The sequence below is a fragment of the Erinaceus europaeus genome, chromosome 1 (genome assembly GCF_950295315.1).
Source record: "Erinaceus europaeus chromosome 1, mEriEur2.1, whole genome shotgun sequence".
In the NCBI taxonomy this organism is placed as follows: Eukaryota; Metazoa; Chordata; class Mammalia; order Eulipotyphla; family Erinaceidae; genus Erinaceus; species Erinaceus europaeus.
The window spans coordinates 4918927-4931721 of record NC_080162.1 but is presented as its reverse complement, the minus strand read 5'-3'; the positions used below and the strand labels follow the sequence as shown (position 1 = coordinate 4931721).

General features: G+C 39.3%; 1 protein-coding gene across 2 annotated transcripts in view; it reads right to left on the bottom strand.

Annotated features, from left to right (window-relative positions):
- PRKG1 (protein kinase cGMP-dependent 1) overlaps positions 1 to 12795 on the bottom strand; it is a 1377090-nt gene that overhangs the window by 163364 nt on the left and 1200931 nt on the right. For both annotated transcript variants that reach the window (XM_007520749.3, XM_007520748.3), the window contains exon 8: positions 2538 to 2603. In XM_007520749.3, coding sequence (XP_007520811.1) covers positions 2538 to 2603 — 66 coding nt within the window. The remainder of the gene's footprint in view (positions 1 to 2537; positions 2604 to 12795) is intronic.

Sequence of the window (12795 nt, the reverse complement as noted above, 5' to 3'; positions counted from 1 at the left end):
TCTGACTAAACCCCTAATTTTTCCATTGTCCTTAACTTTTTATAATTAACAAGACCCCTATGACCTCACCAATTTATCCTGGAACCCCACCTCCCCAGAGCTCTGCCCCACTAGGGAAAGATATAAACAGGCTGAGGGTGTAGATCCACCTGTCAACACCCATGTCCAGCAGAGAAACAATTACAGAAGCCAGAACTCCCACCTTCTGTACCCCATGAAGAATGTTAGTCCACACTCCCAGTGGAGGAGAAATATTAGGGAAAGAGGACCAGAGGGCTCTGAAATTCAATTCCATCAAGATCGGGAGAGAGAAGAAAAAAAGTGTGACTTGGAAAGGAAAAAAAGACAGGAGCATGGACAATATACTCAAATCTATACAAATATAGACATACAGGTGTGGAAATAATAGTTAACCCATAGCTACAACCTAAGGCAAACTGCTGTAGCTTCCAGTAGAGAGCTTGGGGATAAAGAACTCTAGTGGTGGGAGTAGTGTGGAATCATATCCCTCTTATGATTTTGTAAATCAGTATTAAATTACTAATACAATTAAGATAAATGAGAATAAGATCTTTGCCCTTACCTCTTCATTCATATACATTTTCCCATAATCTCATCATCATCCTTGATATTCATAGACTCTCAATTAGTTACTCTGACTCCAACCTCCCCCTCTAGTTCATCTTACACAAACCATCGCACACTAGTCTACCAAATATAGTGTATTTGTGACATTAATTTCTGACATAAAAGGGTCAGTATTACCCTTCTCCCAGAATTCAGCACTCTTAAAGAGACCACCGGGACATGTTTGTGAAATCACTACGAACAATATCTACCACACTTCACTTTAGAATTAGCTGTCATTCACTGGTTCCTGTTAAGTATTTCTTATTCTGAACTCAATTTAGATTACTCCTGTACATACAGATCTGCCTCACAGTACCATCTCATCTTTTTAAACTTCAGGGTCACTTTACAGGATCGTTGTTGTCAGGGAGAATGTGCACGTCTTCCCAAGGTAGGTGTCAGTGACTTCTCCCCTTCTGCCAAAGTGTCACCTTGGTCCACCACAGGGACTCAGGTCTCTCAGGTCTCCAACCTCCCCCAGTGCTCCCCGCTTTCTTCCTTTTGAATCTCAGATCTGCTGCTATAGATTCGAATACATCAAGTTTTCATCCTTTACCGTCCTGTGCTTGGTCTCTTCAACTTAATCTGTGAATAATACCTTTTATTTTCGGATAAGTTCTTTCTCTCTTCCACACTAGTCATACCCTTTCCCATACTTCTATCAAGATGTGTTCTGGGCCCTTTATACACACTTCCTTGCGTGATGGTCATTAGTGTATATGCCCTAGTCAGTCTGTTCACATATAGCCCCAGAATCAGGACCTGTGGGGTTTCTTTAATTCTTCCCATAGCATTTAATAATGACATTTTTTATTTAAAATATTTATTTATTTATTTTCCCTTTTGTTGCCCTTGTTGTTTTATTGTTGTTGTTATTGATGTTGTTATGTCGTTGTTGGATAGGACAGAGAGAAATGGAAAGAGGAGGGGAAGACAGAGAGGAGGAGAGAAAGACAGACACCTGCAGACCTGCTTTACCGCCTGTGAAGGGACCCCTCTGCAGGTGGGGAGCCGGGGGCTCGAACCAGGATCCTTATGCCGGTCCTTGTGTTTTGCACCACATATGCTTAATCCACTGCGTTACTGCCCAACTCCCCAATAGTGGCATTTTAAAAAAAGATTTATTACAAAATGAATGGAAGAGAAAGAACAAGGGATTGGGGACCATCCACTGCAGCGCCTGTGAATCTACAGCGCTGGAGATCAAACAAAGCAGGCCCTGCTGCCAGGGCCTGTGTTCTGCTGCCATGTCACCTCTCAGATCACAGGCGACATATGGAAGGAATGAAAGAAAGTGTCACTGGAGACTTTGTTTCTGGGTGTCTGATACAAAGGAGGGGCCGGGGTAGAGAGCATAATGGTGTGCAAAGAGACTCTCATGCCTGAGGCAAAGTCCCAGATTCTATCCCCTGCATGGCCATCAACCAAAGCTCTGGCATTAAAAAATAATAATAACAGGGATTCGGGTTTCAATAAGCAACAGAGATGGCCAGTAATGCTCACCACCTTCAGAGCCCATGTGCACAATACATGGTTTCTCTGAATGTATCTCCTTTCAATGCTTCTCTCCACTACAGGATTCCAAAAATGGAAGCAGAGAAAATATAACGAAATGATGCCGATGCCCAAGGAATAATTCTTTATTGACATTATCATCAGAATGAATTGCCTAAAACTTTACATCAATTCCTAGCATTGGCTGATAAAAAGTGTCTGGATACACAATCTCCTCTCATGTCCTGATAATTCCTCACGACTGCACTATCCTCAACTTACATATGAGCAAAGGGAGGCAAAGCTGATCATATAATTAAGTAGCTTGGTGGGGATCACAAAGCTAGAATGAAAGACCTGGTGCTTACCAGTGACAGGTAGTTGTAATATGCATAGTAAAGCAATGGACTTACTCTCGGTCAATCACCAAGCAGGTGACAGCTTCAGCAGCAATCACATTCGCTGTCCTCACGTCTTCCCTGGATAGGAAAAAAAGAGAGAGAGAGAGATTGAAGTAAAATAAACTTAAAAGAAAATGTCGATTATAATCCAGCAATAATATAAAATTAGGTATATTTTTCTGACTTACACACAGATTCCGAAACATAAAGTCTTTTTTTTTTTTTTCAAGCTGTCATCACCACCACAGAAATTACAAAACTCACTGGAGTTTGGTGCCTGCGGAACAAAACCACTGCTCCTGTCAGACTTTTTTTTTTTCTTCCTTCCTCACTTTTTTTTTTTCTTTCAGTTTTGGATAAAGACAGACAGTAATTGGGAAGGAAGAGGGAAAAGAGAAAGGGAGAAAGAGAGACATCTGCAGCACTGCTTCACCACTCATGAAACGACCCCCTCCCAGCCTCTGCAGGTAGGGGGCTGAGGCCGAACCCTGTTCCTTACGCATGGTATGGTGTGTGCTCTACTGAGTCCAGAACCGCCCATCCCTTCTCAAAAAATGAGGTTTATTCATATTTCATAGTCTTCGACCAAACCGCTTACTTCTTGTCATTTACAATCCAATAGTTTTTAACTTTCCTTTTTAATTATTTATTTATTTTTGTGTTACAGAATTACATGTTGACAGGGGTTTGAATCCACATCATTCCCATCACCAGAGTTCTGAAGCTTCAGACTTCCCACTGCAATCCACCACCATTTTCCCTAAGGTTGTAGACATGGGCCAACTTTTCAACTTAATGTTTTGGTTATACAAGTGAAAAATATTTTATATCATCAATTTTCTGTGCTCTTTGGAGTGATTAATTGTGTAGTGATAAATACAGTCATGAACATGGGTAAATGAAAGTTAAAGGACTTGAAGACATAATCCTGGGAGGGAGACTGATTAATTATTTGATTTTGGGTATCAATTCATTCCTAAAACTTGGAGAATACGGGTCTGTTTAAATCAGTTCCTTTCTTTAGAGGCCTTATTTTGTGTGACTGATGTTTTGACAATTCACAATTTGTAAGTGTTCATCCATACTAGTGACTATTTTCTTCAAGGGTATTTGACAGACCTTAGTCACACCGAGAGAAACGTGCATACACTGTCTCTTTAGAAGCATCAGAATTGCCACTTTAGGACTAGATGTGCACTTCTTAAAACTTTGAACTTCGTAAAGTCCTTGATAACTCATTGTATCTAATAGTTACAGATGTATTTCGAGCATTCACACTGACCTTTCACTTTGAGCATACTGTATAATGATTGAATTGTACCATTGTCAAAGAAGCATAGTTCTTCCTGTTACATTTGACAATGCGCTCTTTTTCCTAGAAAAGTACATTCCTAAGTTACTGTAAATAACTGTTAGATATCTTCTCATCATTATTACCCACAGGTACACGGCACACCTATTACTGTTGATGTTGCTGGACCCTCATATATGTGCAGTTTCACCAGCCCTACAATGATTTTTGCATTCATAGTCAGAATTCTGTGTTCATTTATAAAAATTGAGAGAGAGAGAGAAAGAAAAGGAAGAGAAGGAGGAGAAGGAGGAGTATAAAGGGGAGGAGGAGGAGGAGGAGGAGGAGGAAGCAGTATTAGAGTTCCCCTGTCGCCATGATATTTCCATGTGGTTCCAGAATTCAAACCTAGGCTTCAGACATGATAAGGCACTCCCACTAACCAGTGCACTATCCTGTGGCTCCAGTGATTGTATCTTTTTAAATTGACCTACAATACTAACTACTCTGATTCTAAAGTGGCATTATAGTCTGCTCAACTCAGGTATGATCCTTCCAGTGTCTCCCTCCCATTCTCCATCTTCCCTCAATGACTGAAAGAAAAAAAATCATCATACTCCTCTCAGGCTCTGCTGAAAAGATGTAAGGATTTCTCCTCCAATTTCTTAGCCAGTTCACTTATTAGATTTCAGCCTGAGCATCCCCTACCCAAAGATGTCATCTTGAATGAACTGTATCAGGACTCCCGTTTATGTATCTGTCCTCATAACAGCAAGTTTTCATTCAAGAACCCAGCGTAGCTTATCCCTTACACAATGACTTGTGTGGTACTTGGCTAAGGGTGCTTTGTCTCAGTCTCATAACGCATAAGGGCAGAGTTCCTGGCTAGTTTGTTCTCCATAAATAATGAGAAGGATAAGAGAAACCCTCACTGGGAAGTATTAAAGGAGATAATCAAAGGTAAGTAGAACATCATGCCTGGTACATGCAAGAACCGTGTGGTCTTGCTCCTATCCCTGATAATTCTTCTCATCACTGACACTGCCATTCTTGGTCCGTATGGATTCAGTGTCTGAGGCTTTATGAAACACTCAGGCCCAAGAAAAAAGTGAGAAATTTATTTCTGCTCCATAGAAATAGACAATATTTTAACCCTATTATCATGTAAGTATAGCTTTTTCTTTTCTTTTCTTTCCCTTTTTTTTTCTCTTTTCTTTTCTTTTCTTTTTTAAGTTGACACCATGGGTAGAGAAACCATAAGTAATGTCTATCAGGACTTTCACAAACTTTCTGGATGGTTTATCTCTTAGGATATTTTTTGGTCATGATACCATAGAACTTTAGTGCTACCAGGGTAAATTAAACAGAAGTACCCAGAAATAACATATTAAATGTAACTTTCCCTAAAATATAATTCCATAAGGACATTTCAGAAATTCCTCAAGTCTTAAAAATACAATGTATCGGGAGTCGGGCTGTAGCGCAGCGGGTTAAGCGCAAGTGGCACAAAGCACAAGGACTGGCATAAGGATCCCGGTTCGAACCCCGGCTCCCCACCTGCAGGGGAGTCGCTTCACAGGCGGTGAAGCAGGTCTGCAGGTGTCTATCTTTCTCTCCTCCTCTCTGTCTTCCCCTCCTCTCTCCATTTCTCTCTGTCCTATCCAACAACGACAACAACAATAATAACTACAACAATAAAACAACAAGGGCAACAAAAGGGAATAAATAAATAAAATAAAATAAGAAAAAAAATACAATGTATCAAGCCCAGGAAGCAGCACAGCAGACACAGCCCTAGATTCTCAAGCACGATGTCCTAATTGTGACCTCCAACCTTCAGTGTCCCAGCGGAAATGCTCCAGCACCCATGTATCCAAAATGTTACGATTTGGGGTACATTTTCTGTGTTTTATATGTAAATTATTTTTTTTAATTCCTGTATTTTAAAATTTTGTCACATTGTTTAGCCCAACTGGGATATATATATTTTTAAATGAACTCAATTTCCTTATAACAAAAGATACACAATTTAAAATGTAGACAGGAAAAGAATATATATTTGAACATCAGGAGAGTGGTACAGTCAACAGAAACTGAAGGTATTTTATTTCAGGAAGGAAAATTTGTAAGTTATGGCCTATGCCCAGGCTTATTTCTTGGCAAAGTGACATGCATCACAAGATAACATAGCATGTGAGAAAGCGACACACTGTAACACTTGCCATTTGTTGAGCACTCGACACATAAGCATATGCTACATTTATATGTAATTATATGTAATTATACTGAGTAATCCACACATGTCTTGAGATGCCTATAACAGAGAATGAGTATTTTACTCAAATTCACAAATGTGGACAGAAGTTAGATAGCATCTGATGTCAGGCATAATTCTTGAGTTGCAGCCCTAGGATTTGAACTCTCTTTATTTGGTTGACTGGTCAAGGTTCTTTCCACAACAACCAGCTGCTTGTACATTATATCATCATATTTTAGTTTGACAGCAATTCAAAATTCATTCCGATACGAAATGATTCCTGAGCAGTACTCACTCTGTCTTGATGAAGACACTTTTAATTATTAATAAAACATTATTGTTGTATTTATAGGAACCCCAGTGTAAAGCTAATCTAATAAACAGTCTGCTTCTTCAATTATTAATTTATTTCTTTGTTACCAATGTATTTGTTCTTGTGAGGCTCAGTGTCCACAAGATGACCCCCACTGTTCTTGGTGGTCATGTTTTTCCTTTTCTATGGTAGAAACCAAGTGGAGTAGTGAAGGAGAGAGAAAATAAGACAGCTGCAGCCTGCTTCACCACTCAGGAAGGGAAGTGTCCCCTCACAAGTAGGGATGGGACTCTAACCCTGGTCCTCATCTTCAGAAACCTGTTTGTGTTACCAGCTGAGTCACTGCCTGATATCCATTAGTGTTTCTGTCTGTTTATGTCCTAGCCTGTTACATTGTTTCGCAATAATATTACATAACATTAAGAAATCACTCAGTGCTAGATTCCTGTGAGAATATACCTCTGCTCCTAAGGTGCTGTAATGGATTACACCTGTCAAGAAATGCCTGATGTAGTGAGAGACACAATCAATATTTTGTTGTTATTGTTTTAATTTGTGAATGAGAGTAAGCACTGCTAGTAAGAAATTGTTTAAGGCTGCAGAGTCAGTTCACTGGGTTTTCTGTGTTCCTTGCCATGAATGTGACCAGGGGTTCAGCCCCAGTCAAACATGGAAGTTGCTGTAGCACTGGAAGAAGTTATGTTGCTGTTCTCATTCTCCTCTCCTCTCTCTCTCTCTCCTGTCTAAATGAAAAAGTGTTCAGCAACAATCAGATCCCAAATGCAGCACACACACACACACACACATACAATTTATGTAAGTGAATAGTACTATAATTTATAGTGTATGCATATTTCCTTTAAATTTTCAAGGACCATACTGAAAGGAATCTTAAATGGATGCAGCTTTTATAAAGTACAATATAGATGAGATTAAAGCAAATATACTCATAATTTGGAGGTTCTAAAATGGTTTTGCTGGTTATTCAATAGAACTCTATCCACACACAGCTGTAATGATGCTGGTCTCACAGGGAACCTCTACCAAGTTACCAAGGACTTCATGTAAGGATGGTCAGACAAGAAGAAAGAAAAGAGAGATCTTTCTTTTCCTGAATTTTTAAATAGAGACAGAGGCAGAGAGAAAGAAACAGACAGAGACAGAGACCAAAGTCCACAGCACCAAAGTTTTCTTTAATGTGGTGAAGGTTGGACTCACACCCAGGCCGTGCACATGGCAAAGCAGCATACCACCCAAGGGAGAGCTATTTTGGCAGCCTAAGAGAGTTACTTTTAAAAATTGATCTTTTCATGTTTTCCCCATTGACAAATCAATATATTTGATACGTTTCTAGTAGAAGATCATGGATGAAAATTAGAAAGAAAAAAAAAAACACTGACCACAAGAGAATTTTACAGTTAACATAATACCCAATCAACTTAATTACAAACTTTTACCAATCACATATTTCCTTTGATTGTTCATCACATTAGAATTACCCCCATTTTATAATGAATAAATATTCAGCTATCTGTATAACATGCATATCGCCTTTAAAAATCAAATCTAATCTAGCATTTATTCAGTTCTTTGAATTAATTATTTCATCATAGAAATCAATAAGCTTGTAATACTCTAGAGGCAGCTATTGTCTGGCATCTTAACATATTTCACAAATTTGTTAATGATTAATAAATAATGACTATCAAAGCAGTGCAGCTTAGTAGCATTTTCTTCTTAAGCAGTTTTTTTTTTTTGAGAAGTTAGGGATTTACTACGGTGAAACTATCCAGCATGAAAGATATTTAAAATTATTTGCCAATATAGTTTCCTGTGCACTGACTCTGACGTTCTTCGAACTTCATCAGCGGAATCTTCATCATCGCTGTACCCCAGAGTGGAGTCACTGTCAGTGTCTGAATAATCCATCACAAGGGTTTACATTGACTCTGTTCCTCCTGAATGCAGTGCTCTGCGTCTCAAGACTTCTAGTGAACTAGATAGTAATGGATTACTGTCTCGGGAATAAATGGAGAGTGCATGAAGCCAAGGTAGCGGTCTGAATAAGGAGCTCTCCCTTTGTGGCTCCAGAGCTATGTGACCTAACAGTCCTCACTTTCCTGGGAGCCAGCTCTCATGGAACCTGACACCACACCCATGGCTTGTTAGCTTACAGCAACCCATGGTTCAAAGAAGCCCTTATTCCTCAGTCAAGTACAACAATCTAATGTCTCTAGTTAGATCTGGCCACACAGGACAAAAAAAAAAAAAAGTCTTTTTATCTCAAAGTCAATGGCAATCTTACAACAACAACTAATATATTCAAAATTCATAGATATGACAAACATCAAATAGTCACAGGAAGGAAATTCTCTTTGGAGTTCATTGTTAACTACAATTATAAAATTAGCAGAAAATTCAGACATGTTATTTTAGTCCCAGAAAAGATACATGGTCTTGAGAAAACATTCAATGGGAGGGCTTATGTTATCATGCACTAGGACTTGGGTTCAAGGCCCCTGTCGCCACCTGCAGAGAGGAGGCTTTATAGACTGGTAAAGTAAAGCTGCAGGTGTGTGTGTGTGTGTGTGTGTGTGTGTGTGTGTGTGTGTGTGTGTGTGTGTGTGTGTGTGTGTGCCTTTCTCCTTAAATCGTTTTTCCCCTCCCTTCTAATTTCTCTCTGTCATATTAAATTAAAAATAAATTAATTAAAGCAATTTTTAAAAACACAAAACTGTATCAGGTCATTCACCGATACTGCTTCCTATACAGTCATGAAGTTATTTCAGATTAGATCCTCTTGGTGGGGAGGTGGAACATCTGATTGATTGAGTGTACAGGCTATGTTGCCCAAGGACCTGGGTTCAACCCCCCTGTCCCCATCTGCAGGGTGGGTGCTGATGCATAAGGAAACAGTTAGACAGGAGTTCTTCTCTCCCTCTGTAACTCCATGTTGTCTCCAGACTTCTTTCTGTTTCTATCTTATAAATGAAATAGTTTTTGCAGAAAACCATCTTCCCTATGATACCTGTTCCCATTCTGTTTAGTCACCATTTTCAATTATACCTTCAAATACTAATAACATATGCTAATTCATTTTACATTTATCATGACTACACTTTTCAAATTAACGTTTCCATGTATATCTTTAAGTTCAGTGTATATTTTCTACTGTGAAAACTTCCATTCAACACACCATAAGGGTCTTCTTTTTAATGTCATATCATTAGTGTCATATATAATCTGAAGAAAATGACATTATCTGCTGAATTTTGGAATGTATGGAACAATGACTGAAATCATTGCTCCGACATCCATGAATAGTTAGGAGTTTGCCCAGTGTGGTCATTTCCGACCCCACCCCCCAATTTTTATCATGTATTTCAGTACTCCTAAGATGAGTCATTTAAAATTTAGTGATATTGCTTTATATAAAAATGTATTTTAATCTTACATTGATGATTATATGAACATATCAGTAGCATACCACAGTTTTCAGACTAGTATTTTTAATCTATGACTAAAAGTTTATTTTCACGTGGCAGACTACTCACATGAGTCAACAGTCATGCAACAAAGGCTTATGAAGCCAGTCTTGATCGTTAAGTTTAAATCTAGGTCTTTATTGTGATCTACTAAAAAGAAAACTGTTTTAAATTTTAAAAGAGGCAGACTATGTACTTGCTCATCAAAACAAACAAGCAAACAAAAATCCCTATTCTGTCCCCAAATCTTCATCTGCAACATTCCAGCCCTTAGCTTCATGATTAGTCAGCAATTTCTTCAGCTTTGTATGTTAACTCTTTTTCAGCCATCTGGTTCCAAATGCTGCCATGATGCCAACCGGACTTTCCTGAGCAGACAACCCCAACATGTGTGTTGGAGCCCCACCTCCCCAGAGCCCTGCCACACTAGGGAAAGAGAGAGGCAGGCTGGGAGTATGATCAACCTGTCAATGCCCATGTACAGCAGGGAAGCTATCACAAAAGCCAGACCTTCCACCTTCTGCATCCCACAATGACCCTGGGCCCATACTCCCAGAGGGATAAAGGATAGGAAAGCTATTAGGGGAGGGGATGGGATACGGAGTTCTGGTGGTGGGAACTGTGTGGAGTTGTACCCCTGTTATCCTATGGTTTTGTTAGTGTTTCCATTTTATAAATAAAAATTATTAGAAAAAAAAGAAAAAAAACTCTGTATTTTCATTAACTGGATAAATATTCAGTCCTCTAAACATTCTTAAGTAGTTTCAGAATTCAGTGTGCCTGATATGCTATAGGGTTTTTTTTTTTTCAAACAGAAGATACAAATCAGTTGGTAAAAGCAGGAAAGTCATGACACTGCATATGAAAGATTAGTTTAATAGAGGAGGTTAAAATCAAGCCACTGCAGTAATTCAAAAATCTCTCTAGGTGTTTAGTCAGAAAAAGCAAACAGATTATTAGATATATTGACTATATCAATAAAATTTTATCAGGAATTTTAATATATTATGCTTGTCCTATCAACGCAACACCTGTGGATTTCTATTTTAAATTTAATGGCTTTAAATCATTAAAATGGTGTGCAAATTAAATTTCTAAATATATAGAAAGTAATTATAGCAAGTATTTTAGAAAATTGAAAGAATGAAAGGATATATAGATACATATATATGCTCCAATACAACAAAATGAAAAGATTTGAGATGACTATGATGCAGAACCATGTGGATTCATTTATATAACTCTCTCTCTCTCTTTTTCTCTCTCTCCACTAAAATCCAGGGATTAGGGGCTGGGTGTTAAGCACAGAGGGTTCCATGCACATGTCACAAAGCTCAAGGACCTGCAGTAAAGACCCCGGTTCAAGCCTCCAGCTCCCCACCTGCAGAGGGGTCGTTTCACAAGTGGTGAAGCAGGACTACAGGTGTCTGTCTTCTCTCAACCCTTCTGTTTTCCCCTCCCTTCTCAATTTCTCTCTATCCTATCCAATAACAAGGGAAACAAAATGGGGAAAAATGGTCTCCAGGAGCAGTGGATTTGTAGTGCAGACACAGAGCCCCCGCAATAATCCTGGAAGGGAAAAAAAAATACACGGATTGCTTTAGGATGCATTAGTTAAAGCCTTTATGTCAAGGGAAGAAAAAGGTGTTGAGAGAGAGAGAGAGAGAGAGAGAGAGAGGGAGAGAGAGAGAGGGAGAGAGAGAGAGAAAGGCATTATTAAAAGACAGAGGAAAGAGGGAGAATTGCTTTGGATTTACACTCTGCCCTTGGATTAATTGTCATAGAAAGACATATTTAAGATTAATGAGAGTGTAGATACGATCTCTGACAAACCATGGCTGCAAAGAAAGGCCTGTGTGATTCCTTAAGCTCCCTGGAAACCCTGTCTACCCTGAGTGTGAGATTAGCTGCATCTGCAGCTGGGCTATGGCTCCATACTCAGCCCAAAGACACCCACAACTAGCAAGGGTGGAGCTCACTAGCCTGGCCTACTCCGGCCACTCTGAAGCAACAGTTGTCACCAGCTAAATCAAGGTGTAACCTTTAATACGGTTCCTCCAGCGTCCTTACAGCACTGCCTCTTCACCGACTTTCACTGGCAGCCATTCACTGGTGCCTGATGACAGACCACGGAAGATATTTTTCCACCCAGGACATCTGATTCTTAGGATGAAATGCTCAACAAAACCCTTAGCAACTGTTTACATGGTCCTTTAAAATCTCTTAAAAAGTGATGTTTTGGGGCTGAGTGGCAGTGCACTTGGTTATGTGCAAAGGGCCCAGGCTCAATCCCCTGGTCCCCACATACATGAGGAAAGCTTCACAGGTGGTGAAGCAAGACTGCAGGTGTCTCTCTGTCTCTTCCTCTCTCTACCTCCTCTCCAGTCTCCTCTCAATTTCATTCTATCTCGATCAAATAATAAATAAAAAGATTTAAAAATAAAAAGTGAAGTTTTAATTGTGTCAATACATAAACCTTTCTTAATCTATCCCTCCATCCACAGACTGTTTAATACCTAGATCTAACAGTGCACTGAATTACTGTTTTCAATTATTTCTACTAAAGCATGGGGAGAAAATTCCCTGTAGAATAACCTTTCATAAGGCTTACTCAACGTGGTCACAGTAAGTCTCTACATTGAAAGAGTACAACACAGTAGTTAGAAAAAAAATAGTTTGGGGAGGCTAGTGATGTAACTAGCCTGCCCTGTCAGGAGCACAGCTCAAGTTTGAGTCTACCCCTACCTCACTGGAGGAATCTTTGGTGCTTGGGTGTCTTTCCATCACTCCCTGGGCATCTATGTTTTAAAAAATATTTTATTTGTTTATTATTGGATAGAAATAGAGAGATATTGAGGGAGGGAGACACCTGCAACCCTGCTTCACCACTCGTGAAGCTTTCCCCCTGCAGGTAGGGACTGGGG